General features: G+C 44.4%; 1 protein-coding gene across 4 annotated transcripts in view; it reads right to left on the bottom strand.

Annotated features, from left to right (window-relative positions):
- Positions 1–13,533, bottom strand: part of col4a6 (collagen, type IV, alpha 6) — a 409,834-nt gene that overhangs the window by 87,504 nt on the left and 308,797 nt on the right. For 3 of the 4 annotated variants that reach the window (XM_078412091.1, XM_078412090.1, XM_078412092.1), the window contains exons 25-27: positions 11,275–11,458; positions 8,861–8,905; positions 1,240–1,311 (exon numbers count right to left, since the gene is read on the bottom strand). In XM_078412091.1, coding sequence (XP_078268217.1) covers positions 1,240–1,311; positions 8,861–8,905; positions 11,275–11,458 — 301 coding nt within the window. The remainder of the gene's footprint in view (positions 1–1,239; positions 1,312–8,860; positions 8,906–11,274; positions 11,459–13,533) is intronic. The other variant, XM_078412093.1, reaches the window with a different exon arrangement.

The raw sequence follows: 13,533 nt of genomic DNA on the forward strand, positions 1-13,533 counted from the left end.
CGGGTCGAGATCCTTCTTCAGACTGATGTCGGAGGAGTGGGCGGTTTTTTAGATACAAAATGCTGGAGTAACTCAGGCAGCATCTCTGGAGAGAAGGAATGGGAAAAAATGAGAGAAGGACAAAATAAAAGAAGGAATACTGATTGAAGGTATAATTTTGGTTGCACAAATGCTGTGCTCCACAATGTTGTAACACAGCTTTCTAACATTTCCCGATGATTGCTTTGCACAAGATGATTTTCTAATGTCCCACTACAATGGTGATAACATTTGTGACGTTTGTTCTGTTGACTCACGTTATTATTGACTGACCGTTGACTCATGCTTCTGTTCATTTCCACTTCAGGGAAATCCTTCAGAGTTTAGAGTTTAGAGATACAGCGCGGAAACAGACCCTTCGGCCCACCGAGTCCGCGCCGACCAGTGGTCCCTGCATATTAACATTATCCTACACTGGGGATCATTTTTACATTTATACCAAGCCAATTAACCTACAAACCTGTACGTCTTTAGAGTGTGGGAGAAAACCGGAGCACCCGGAGAAAAGATAGACACAAAAAGCTGGAGTAACTCAGCGGGTCAGGCATCATCTCTAGAGAAAAGGAATAGGTGACGCTTCGGGTCGAGCCCCTTCTTCAGACCCGACCCGAAACCTATTCCTTTTCTCCAGAGATGCTGTCTGACCCGCTGAGTTACTCCAGCTTTTTGAGTCTATCTCCGGTTTAAACCAGCATCTGTAGTTCCTTCCTAACACAGACGGAGAAAACCCACGGGGAGAAGGTACAAACTCCGTACAGACAGCACCCGTAGTCAGGATGGACCCTGGGTCTCTGGCGCTGTAAGGCAGTAGCTCTACTGCTGCACCACCTATCTACCAATAGGAATTTACCAAAGCAATGTAGCAGGACAGCAAGAAAAATACACATCCACGATTTCACCCATTTACTCATTGTTAAATATTGGGAACAAATCTGACTAAAAATAATTATAAAGGCAGTTTTGGCAATAACAATATATTATCTGCCAATCCCCCCCTTGCTCACATCTATGTCCATCTTTCAGTTGCCTGACTTTGTCCAAACCCTACTTATCTTTCTCAACTTTCTCCCCTGAACTTGCTGAGTTCCTCCAGGAATTTTGCTGAAGATTCCAGCATCTGCAGCCTCTTGTGTCCCCACTGAGATATTTCTGTAGCGTTCAGCTGTACAGCAGCCGAGTGCCCGTGCATGGAGAACGTACCTGACCGTCCTGGAGGTCCTTGCAATCCTGGGAAGCCTCTGCTGCCTCGGACCACACAGGGAAGTGTGCCTCCTGCCAAATCACATACAACCAGCAGATCAATAAATGATTGAGCAGCAGCAACTTCCCATCACATACTCACGCACATGCACAAACACATTCCTGTAGACACGCACACGTATATATGTATACAGATTACAAAACACACATCAATATATGTGCACAGACACATATATACACACACATGCATAGGCATTCTCCTACAAATACACACCGACATGCATATATAGGAAAGGACGTTAGAAATATGAGCAGGGATAGGTCATTTGGTTATTTGAGCTGGATCCACCATTCAGTTGGAACATGACTAATGTTCTGCATAGTCTCCATAACCTTTGATTATTTTGGCATTGAGAAGCAAATACACCTGATTAGGTTCAACAAATAACCTGAATCTACAGACATTCAGGTTAGAGACTTTCTATATGGCTCAGTGAATGTCTGTTGGCCTCAGTGAAAATTGCCCAGCCCCTATTCAATCACAGTTCCATTACTGCACACACAATTCCCTCACACATCTGCAAAGTGCAGTGAGGTTCGTTGGCCTTCCCCAGGATACAACTCCCACATCCTCGTCGTGCACCAGTTTGCAATGCCCCTGAGCCTTGAGAATCATCAGCACACAACTGGACCTGACGACCGGAAGATGAGGACCTTCCTCTTACCACCTGGTTCTTGATAGCAGATCCTTCCTGGAATAAGATGCTCGGCAGCTTCACAATCTCATCCAACAGGCCACTAAAATGCTTAAAGACTGCTTTAATGGCCCCAATCTCTCTGGAGCCATCTTGTGACACAAGTAAGGGTGGGTTTCCAAAAATTCATTTGCAGCAGTTCCCAGCCGAGCCAAAATCAGTGGACCAAGATGGGAAGGAGCAGATGGAAAGGGAGTAGAACAAGGGGAAAAGAGGAGGAAGGGACAGGCAATGTAAAGAGTCGGTTTCAGACCAGGCTGTCCGACTCTGACTGGACTGTTAGTGCCTCCAGTCTAATACCCCCCAAACAACACAACTCTCAGCGTAACTTCCTTCTGCTACCAGAGTGCCCATCTCTGTAAAAATACCAGGACAGCAATGAAAACATAGAATCGGGATGTAACTTACCTTTTGAAATGCAATCACGCAGCATGTTTTTGTGTACCGCAGGATTCAGCTTCAATGGAAAATCAAACGCTCAGCAAAACTGGGGACTGACTGCAAAATGCATGTTGGCCCCCTAATTTCCTTCTGGCTCCTCCATGCCTCTGGAACAGTGATGCACAAAGGAACCAGGCCAAGCACTTTGGGGTCCAATAACATCCAATCCATGCCTGGATGTCACTGCCTTTGTTAACCTGGGGTCTGGACAATCAAGCGGAAGCTACTTCCACTTTGCTTGTAAGCCTTGCTCTGCACTAAAGGACTCTAGATGAGTTGATCCCAGCTCACAGAGGTGTGTGGCAGCAACTTGCCTCAAGAGGGACCTTTTTAAAGTAAAGAACGTACCAGCCCATTTATCTGAACATCCTTCATAGAAACATAGAAACATAGAAAATAGGTGCAGGAGTAGGCCATTCGGCCCTTCGAGCCTGCACCGCCATTCAATATGATCATGGCTGATCATCCAGCTCAGTAACCTGTACCTGCCTTCTCTCCATACCCCCTGATCCCTTTAGCCACAAGGGCCGCATCTAACTCCCTCTTAAATATAGCCAATGAACTGGCCTCAACTACCTCCTGTGGCAGAGAATTCCACAGACTCACCATTCTCTGTGAAGAAATGTTTTCTCATCTCGGTCCTAAAAGACTTCCCCCTTATCCTTAAGCTGTGACCCCTGGTTCTGGACTTCCCGAACATCGGGAACAATCTTCCCGCATCTAGCCTCTCCAACCCCTTAAGAATTTTATATGTTTCTATAAGATTCCCCCTCAGTCTTCTAAATTCCAACGAGTATAAGCCTAGTCTATCCAGTCTTTCTTCATATGAAAGTCCTGCCATCCATATAACCATATAACAATTACAGCACGGAAACAGGCCCGTTCGGCCCTACCAGTCCACGCCGACCACTTTCTCTGACCTAGTCTCATCTACCTGCTCTCAGACCATAACCCTCCAATCCCCTCCCATCCATATACCTATCCAATTTACTCTTAAATAATAAAATCGAGCCTGCCTCCACCACTTCCACCGGAAGCTCATTCCACACAGCCACCACCCTCTGAGTAAAGAAGTTACCCCTCATGTTACCCCTAAACTTTTGTCCCTTAATTCTGAAGTTATGTCCCCTTGTTGGAATCTTCCCCACTCTCAAAGGGAAAAGCCTACCCACGTCAACTCTGTCCGTCCCTCTTAAAATTTTAAAAACCTCTATCAAGTCCCCCCTCAACCTTCTACGCTCCAAAGAATAAAGACCCAACCTGTTCAACCTCTCTCTGTAGCTTAAGTGCTGAAACCCAGGCAACATTCTAGTAAATCTCCTCTGTACCCTCTTCATTTTGTCGACATCCTTCCTATAATTTGGCGACCAGAACTGCACACCATACTCCAGATTCGGCCTCACCAATGCCCTGTACAATTTCAACATTACATCCCAACTTCTATATTCGATGCTCTGATTTATAAAGGCAAGCATACCAAACACCTTCTTCACCACCCTATCCACATGAGATTCCACCTTCAGGGAACAATGCACAGTTATTCCCAGATCCCTCTATTCCACTGCATTCCTCAATTCCCTACCATTTACCCTGTACGTCCTATTTTGATTTGTCCTACCAAAATGCAGCACCTCACACTTATCAGGGATCAATCTGGTGAACCTTCTCTGTACTCCCTTCCCTCTAAGGCTAGAATGTCTTTCCTCAGATTAGGATGTCTTTCCTCAGATTAGGAAATAATCATTTTAAGAAGGGTCTTGACCCGAAATGTCACCTGTTCTTGTTCTCCAGAGATGCTGTCTGACCCGCTGAGTTACTCCAGCTTGTTGTGTCTATCTCCATAATCATGAGCCTGGCAATCACACATCTGTCAAACCAGCTCCTAACAATCAACCTACCGTCAACACCCCCACATCTTGACTGTTGACGTCCTAACCCAAAGCCTCTACCAAACATCCTAGAAACATAGAAAATAGGTGCAGGAGGAGGCCATTTAGCCCTTCGAGCCAGCACCGCCATTCATTGTGATCATGGCTGATCATCCACAATCGGTAACCTGTGCCTGCCTTCTCCCCATAGCCCTTGATTACGCTAGCTCCTAGAGCTCTATCTAACTCTCTTTTACAATCCTGCAGTACCATGGACTTATTTCCTAATTGGGCTTTGCACTGATGACCGTTTCTTTGCAGAGTCTTTTTTCTTTTTGCCGAGTTGTAGAGTTTGTGCGTAATGTAAGTTGACGTTTTTGTGTGTTGTCAGAGTCTTTGTGCTTGTGAAGCTGTTACAAGCAAGGTTTCTAATGTACTGGTATCTCACCATGCTTGTGCATGTGACAATAAACTTGACTTGACTTGAATTGCACCATGAACCCACTTCCGTGGGTTCTCAGCGTGAACTGAACCTCCTCACCTGCAGCTACCACTGACTTCCACCCTCACACACAGAGAATTAGCCTCCACTGCCTTCTGAGGCAGAGAATTCCACAGATTCACAACTCTCTGACTGAAAAAGGTTTTCCTCATCTCAGTTCTAAATGGCCTACCCCTTATTCTTAAACTGTAGCCCCTGGTTCTGAACTCCCCCAACATTGGGAACATGTTTCCTGCCTCTGACGTGTCCAACCTCTTAATAATCTTATACGTTTCGATAAGATCTCCTCTCATCCTTCTAAATTCCAGGGTATACAAGTCTAGTCGCTCCAGTCTTTCAACATATGACAGTCCCACCATTCCGGGAATTAACCTGGTAAACCTACACTGCATGTGGAGGGAATGTCAGGCAGTATTTTAGGTCTGGACCCTTCTTCAAACAGGACCTATCTCTAGTATGTGTAGGAAGGAACTGCAGATACTAGTTTAAACCAAAGATAGACACAAGAAACTGGAGTTACTCAACGAATCAGGCAGCATCTCTGGAGAAAAGGAATAGGTGATGTTTCGGGTTGAGAACCTTCTTCAGACTGAGAGTCAGGGGAAAGGGATACGAGAGATATAGATGGTGATATAGAGAGATGTAGAACAAATGAATGAAAGAAATGCAAAAAAGTAACGATGGTAAAGGAAACAGGCGATTGTTAGCTGTGGGTCTGACATGAAACTCATTTGTTCATTCCCTCCACAGCTCTGCCTGACCCACTGAGTTCCTCCAGCACATTTTGCTCAAGATTTCAGTATCTGCAGTTCATTGCTTCTTCAAAAGCAGTCTATGCTGTCTTAGAGTTCAAGGTCTACATTGCACCTTTACCTTCCATTTCCCTCAGGTATACACAAACCTAATTATTTTTAGTCCAAAATATATTAAATAATTGAGCAACCACAACCGTCCGGGCAGAAAATTTCTAAAGATCAGGAGAAAAGAAAATGTCTCCTCATTCTCGTTTTAAATGGGAAAGTCCTTATCACGAGGCACAGGCTCCGAATGGCAGGCTGTGCCGATACAAGAAACGTCTTCACTGAATGAATCCAGTCAATTATTTGAGAGTCCTATTTATTTCAGTCACACCTTTCCAATTACATTGATGATAGGCCCACCTAGTTCAATGCTTTTCAGACCACTACACCTTGCCATGAGGGAGCAATCTAGTCGCTCTATGCCACTTGAGTCCAAAACAAATACAATCTTAATGGAAACTAAACTGCATACACTACTCCAGATGTACGCTCATCAAATTTCTACTGAATCAAACCAATATTTCACTTTTCTTCCACTTCAATCCTTTATATTGAGCTGATGTAAAACCAGGCGAGGGCTTCGGACAACAGACAGTCGGCAACAGCGACTGTGGACGGATGGTTCAACAGCCCCGAACGCGGGTGAACAGAGAGAAAGATGATTGAACTTTATTATCTTCCATTACTGTGAGGAATGTGGAATCTGCTGTGGTGGATGTTTATGTTAAATTTTACTTTATGTGGCTGTGTGTCTTGTTGTTTTTCACTTAGTATGGCTCTATGGTAACTCAAATTTCACTGTACCTTAATTGGTACATGTGACAATAAATTGAATCTTGAATCTTGAAAATTGACCCTCTTATTTTCTTCCTGTTCTTTCTCTGTTTTACCTAGAATTACAACCAGTTTTCCCAGTACACCATCTCATTAATTAAAATGATATCTGCCGAGAAACTGAATTGCGTATTATTGACTGAATTATTTATTTAGAGCTGCATGATTGGAACTCTAGTTGTATTGAGAGGGAAATTGGGCAGCCATTAGTTATTTCTCGGAGACCATGCTTTGATTGCTGAATGTCAGACTGGGAACACACGAGGATAAGTCCAATGCAAACCTTTAATACACACAAAATGTTGGAGTAACTCAGCGGTTCAGTCTGAAGAAGGGTCTCAATCCGAAACATCACCCATTCCTTCTATCCGGAGATGCTGCTTGTCCCGCTGAGTTACTCCAGCACTTTGTGCCTGTCCTCGGTGCCAACCAGCATCTGCAGTTCCTTCCCGCACAGACCTTTAATCCTCTGAGACCACCAATCCACATCCCTGGTGTCACGGATGGAGAGCATGATCTCCAATCACTGAATCTTTTAGTTGAGTTTAGTTTAGAGATACAGGCCCTTCGGCCCACCGGGTCCGCGCCGCCCAGTGATCCCCGCACATTAACACTATCCTCCTACATACACTAGGGACAATTTTTACATTTACCAAGCCAATTAACCTACATACCTGTACGTCTTTGGAGTGTGGGAGGAAACCGAAGATCTCGGAGAAAACCCACGCAGGTCATGGGGAGAACGTGCAAACTCCGTACAGACAACACCCGTAGTCTGGATCGACCCGGGTCTCCGGCACTGCATTCGCTGTAAGGCAGCAACTCTACCGCTGCACCACCGTGACCGCCCCCGTTCTCCAGACATTCTCCCTGTGAGCATGTGGATTCCTCCTGGGTGCTCTAACTCTGTCCCACACACCAAAGAATAACTGGCTTCTGTAAGTCCCCCTTGTGTTTAGATGTGTGGTAGATTCACATTGATGGGAAAGCAAGGAAAATAAAAGGGTTAAAACACAAATTTCAAGAGTAATTCAGCGAGTCAGGCACATCTGTGGAGGACATGGATAGTGATGTTTCCGTTGGCCTTTCCATGTTTTGGTGCACCCTGTGACTACAGTGAGAAAAATCCAGACCCAAAATGGCACATATCCATGTCCTCTAAAGATGCTGCCTCGTGTTTTATTGAAGATTCCAGCACCAGCAGTTCTTTGTGTCTCAAAAATAAACATGTGGTTTCTTTAAACAGACAGGATGGATACAATGGAGAAATGACTAAACACTCCAAGTCCTGACTGGTGTATTGTAATCCTCACCCAAAATAGTCGGACAAAGCTTCCAATAGTATTAGCGAACCTGTGCTGTCCAAACCTCAAGTTCGCCTACACAGTATAATCTGTAGAAACACTTAGCAACCATACTTATTCCTCATAACGCTGGTTTCATCAGATGCAACCCACAATCCTGAGTGTTTGTCGCTAGGTTTCCTCTCCGCCTGGCGAACAAACTATCAATCTGAAGCCAGGCATCAGCCAGTCTGAGATGTCAACGTGAATGACCATTATTGGGGCAAACAGGGACAATTTATATACGAGCTGTGAAGAAGGCACCAAGTTCCATTTGTACAATGGCTGTGCTAACTGCACCAAATGTTTCACAGCAGTGTTACCAAAAGGAAATCGATGGCAAACCACATGAAATGATAGCTGATCGTGGTCAAAAGCTTGGTCAAAGACCAAGTATAAAAGGGGATTTTAAAAGAAAAAGTGAGGGGAAGAGGTTATATGTGGGGCCACCATATACAGAAATGATGAAAAGCCCAAGTTAAAGGATGACATTATTTCAGGTTATCAGGCTGAATAAGATTGCAGAGAGTTGTGGACTTGTGGAAGGTTTTAAAAGCAACATAGTTACGAAGTGAATGATAGCTAGAAGCTTAGATGTTCCTGCTCTACGCTTGCAAAGGAAGAATGGTTACCAGCTCAAAGTACCGGGTACAAATCACTCTTGATCGTGGTACCACAAGTTAGATTCAGGAGGAAGCCCAAAGGTGAAGGAAGAATAACTTTGCAAATGAGAGTGGTTAATGCACGAGAAGTCAGTTGCTTGCAATTTTACACAATTGAGAAAGACATCACAGCAGGCCATTTAAGAGACCTGAGATATTGATGGTTTAATCCATTAGTCCAAATGAAACATGGCATTTTAACAGTCTGCACAACAATGTGCACTACAGCATGCAAGAAGAAGAGAGGAGAGAATACTGGGTGCAGTTATATGAGTTGCTAAACCAGAGTACAGCTGTAGCATGCAAATCGTGGCACTGAAGCGTTTTGGCAATGATGTAAGGGTTGGGGAGGACGGGGGGAGTTTCCTGCCATCATTGCCATGGTAACCTTTCTTGTGAGGATTCTGGCCTCTCACCTCCCGTTCTCAGGCCTTCAACAGCGGTTTCCCCAGCGCAGTCACCTGTAGTGTCCATGCAAAGGACGTGGAATAAATCAAGAGGGGCAGGAACAACAGTGCAAACGTGATCGCTCTGTCTCTAAATGGCACCGCCTGACAGGAACAAAGTCGTCACCTCAACTTGAAAGTCCTTCTGCAATTATTGCCACAGAACAAACACTGTATTTTTTTTAAAAAAATAGTTTTAATCTGATTTCTACCAAAGATGGATATTGATATGTGCTCCCATTTAAATGTGTTGCATGCTACCAGCGAGGTAAAACCTGACAACCAGTCTCAAGCCAAACAGGCCAGAAGCACTTGGTTTCTTCAAGCTTCTTGATCCCAAACCTTTGTTACATTTAGATGCTTTAACTGATGAGGAAAATACATATCAGCCAGGTTTCTGTTCCAATAAATATCCAATAGTGCCTGAAGATTGGTGGACATATGTTGGAATTCCTGCACTTAAAGAGGAAATAAGTAATTCACAGGAACTGGAGGTCAACTAGCTTATTGTGGAGATGGGAAAGGTAATCACAAAATGCTGGAGTAACTCGACGGGTCAGGCAGCATCTCGGGAGGGAAGGAATGGGAAAGGGAATCACATTTTGACTCAAAGATATAATAAAGAAACTTTTGAAAGGTGAGAATATGAGAGAAAGGATTTCTGCACAGATCTGTAAAGGGAATTGACATCTGTATGTCACAGAGTGGTAATGGAGGGCATGATTAAAGATAATGCAGTAAACCTCACAGGTGAGAATGAGAAGCATTGGTGTTGTTGCTGTGCCAGTAGCGTTTCAGAATGGCAAGGTAACAAGGTAGACATGATGGCAATCTTCATTTCATGGCCATTGATGCCAGTGTTGTCATTCTGACCTCAACACTTCAGTCAGTAGCCGCTCTCAGGACCAAAAATGTTTTCAGTAGCAAAAAGACTTCTTCACCGGTCAGAGTGGACTATCATATCATATCATATATATACAGCCGGAAACAGGCCTTTTCGGCCCTCCATGTCCGTGCCGCCCAGCGATCCCCGTACATTAACACTATCCTACACTCACTAGGGACAATTTTTACATTTACCCAGCCAATTAACCTACATACCTGTGTGGAAGTGCAATTTTACAGTGTAAATTGAGTTGGTGCATTTATTAAAATTGCTTTTTATTGCCTGGAAGCAGGATAAGGCTGTGGTGATGGGAAAGGTGAAACACATGAGGTGCAAACCTATTCCATTAGTAGCTAATGGTGGAACGTGAGGAAGAGAGTCCGATCTGAAGAGAGTCCGACACTGGAACTGAATGGATGGATGGCTGTGGCTGGATGGGCATTCAATTACATTCACTGAATGGATGAGCCAATTCGGTCATGTATTTCGTTCATTTTTCAGGACTGGGGTCGTTGGTAAGACCAGCATGTTTTGTCTATTCCCAAGTTCCCTTTGAAAGTGCATGGATATGACTGCAACTAATTTGCTTGATAGGCCTTTCAGAAGACCTTTAAAAGTGAATCTCATTGATGGGTCCACAATTACATATTGGGTAAGGATGAGATATTCCATCCACTGAATGATAGTGAATAAGACTTCTTTGGAGTTGCAATCTGCGTTTTTTGTCATAATTTCCTTGTTCCCCAGAATAAATTCACCTGTTTCTGCCTTCAAGGGACCCACATTTGACTTAACTAATTTTTTCCTCTTCACATACCTAAAGAAGCTTTTACTATCCTCCTTTATATTCTTGGCTAGCTTCCCTTCGCACCTGATCTTGATTTGGTCTTCTGCTTTGTCAAGGAAAGGGAGGCATTGCTCGCTTCCTATGGTTCCAGATGGCAGCGGACAGTCACAGAAGCAGATGCTACCTATTGGTGTCGTTGTCTGATCTCCTTCAACCTAATCTGGACACGGGTTTGGCAACTGAGAAAACAGGGACGTGGCTGCCATGTTACCTGGGACTTGAGGTTGGGCTAAGTGGCTTCCAGATGGATTGCAAACAATTTAAACAGGAACATTGTCAATATCCATTCTACGCATTAATTGCTGTACATTGCAATCAGAATATCAACACTCATTAAGCTGTATCCTCTGCAGAAGCACCATTTCATGGACCTCAGGTGTAAATTGCAATCATCTGTCCAAGTCTTCCCCCTCCCCCCCCTCCATCTGAAACCAATGGCATCCATCATTTATGCATTTAACTTATTATTTTGTGAAGTTATTTTTATTAATTTGTAAAGAGTTTGTAAAAGAACAGTGTGGACTTTAGAGGCTAATTGGCCATTTCATCAATGGCAAGCCATTATTATACAGTTGTCCCTAACCATCAATCACGCAGAAATTCTACATGAAGAATGCAGACAAATAGAGCAGAACGTCATGGTTCTCATACCTGGCGCTCCTGGATATCCCGGTGATCCCGGTCTTCCATCAATTCCTGCATCACCTGGAGGTCCTTGGAAACCTGGAGGTCCTGAAAGTCCATTACCCGGGTCACCTCCTGCTCCTGGAGGTCCCCTTGGACCTGGGATGCCCCGGGACCCTTTCACAGCTGGAAACCTGAATCCATGGTCCCCCTACACAACAACACAGAGACAAGCATCAGATATGTATGGAAACCATTTGAAATTCAGTCAAAGTTAATGGAAGAATAGTTCCTCTGTCCCTCCCTTCCCCTCCTCCTTCCCAGATCTCCCTCTATCTTATCATATCATATCATATATATACAGCCGGAAACAGGCCTTTTCGGCCCACCAAGTCCGTGCCGCCCAGCGATCCCCGTACATTAACACTATCCTACACCCACTAGGGACAATTTTTACATTTACCCAGCCAATTAACCTACAAACCTGTACGTCTTTGGAGTGTGGGAGGAAACCGAAGATCTCGGAGAAAACCCACGCAGGTCACGGGGAGAACGTACAAACTCCTTACAGTGCAGCACCCGTAGTCAGGATCGAACCTGAGTCTCCGGCGCTGCATTCGCTGTAAAGCAGCAACTTTACCGCTGCGCTACCGTGCCGCCCTGAAAACCTGTATCCTTCCTTTGTCCCGCCCCCCTGACATCAGTCTGAAGAAGGGTCTCGACCCGAAACGTCACCCATTCCTTCTCTCCCGAGATGCTGCCTGACCTGCTGAGTTACTCCAGCATTTTGTGAATAAATCGATTTGTACCAGCATCTGCAGTTATTTTCTTATACTATCCATTTTGGGACCACTGGAATGATCTCCTCACCCCCAATTCCCACAAAGGCTCTGTGTGTAAATTCTATCCATGATGTATCTCGGCAGGAATTCCACCGAGAGCGGGAATTAATGTAGAGTGTGTCATGTTGCGAGGGTACACAAACCAGGATGTTTCTAAGCTTGATCACCAGATTATAATTCATAGAAGCATAGAAAATAGGTGCAGGAGGAGGCCATTTGGCCCTTCGAGCCAGCACCGCCATTCATTGTGATCATGGCTGATCATCCACAATCAGTAACCCGTGCCTGCCTTCTCCCCATATCCCTTGATTCCACTAGCCCCTCGAGCTCTATCTAATGTCAGTTGTTACAATGGTGAGTAGGATGTGGTGACTGAACGCAATCCCATTGAACCAGGAATGAGAAGGTTTCCATTGCTTTGCCATCAACTGCAGTTGTGCATGTCGGAGGGAGGTAAAGATCATACTTGACATTGTTTGTCTTCCTTGGGACAGAATAACAAGCAAACCTGCCCTTGTCCACGCACATTTTATGGAAATTGGCCATGTGGGGAGGCACAAGGTGTTATATGGTCCTTGGTAGCTTGCTCAAGCTTGTGTATCCAACCACAACTACAGGTCCTGGAATTGGTCTCTGTTGCAGTTGGCACTCTAGCACAAGCTACTCAGGGCAACACTCCTGGGTGGGTGCCATTGTTACACTGTAACTTTGTCAGCGCCCTTTAAGTTGCAACTCTTTGCATACCTCGGGTATGCAAAACAAAGAATCTCACTGTGATGTCATAGGTGACAATAAAGTATTCATTCATTCATTCATTCATTCATTCATTCATTCATTCATTCATTCATTCATTCATTCTACCTTTTCATATGTTTTGGCTGATGGGAACAAAATGGTCAGGAACAAGGGTGTTTCAAAGGGAAAAATGAAATTAAATTCAGCACAAAACATCACAGAGGGAAATCTGAGTTTTGAAACTGCATAAAGGGAGCCACAGGGATAATCTCATCATGTGACACAGGACAGACTATATGATTGTTCCCTTTGCTGAAACAGAAAACTATGTTGCTCCTGGCACAATGAATTCTGAGTTACTTTGGGTATTCACACAGAGTGCCCTTGCCTCTTTCAGGCTGAAGAGGGGTTAGTCTCAACATCAGTGGTTCATAGATGGTTGTGCGATAAAAGATCCACTGCATCCTTACTTGGTAAGTCAGCAAATCTGCTCCAGTAACCTGCTGCAGGGAATACTGGGGGATCATCAAACCACAGACTGGGCATCTTTGATCTTGGCTTTGATCTTTGACTTTTTGGCAGAAGCAAGGTCTGTAAGTAGGAGGTTAAATTGGTTGAAGAGTAATTTAGCTTCATTCCTTTGGATCAGTAGAAAGGTTTGATTCAAAAGGCCTGTCAATGTTGCTCCTTCATCATGAGCAATAAACAG

The sequence above is a fragment of the Rhinoraja longicauda genome, chromosome 15, assembly GCF_053455715.1.
Source record: "Rhinoraja longicauda isolate Sanriku21f chromosome 15, sRhiLon1.1, whole genome shotgun sequence".
Lineage (NCBI taxonomy): Eukaryota > Metazoa > Chordata > Chondrichthyes > Rajiformes > Arhynchobatidae > Rhinoraja > Rhinoraja longicauda.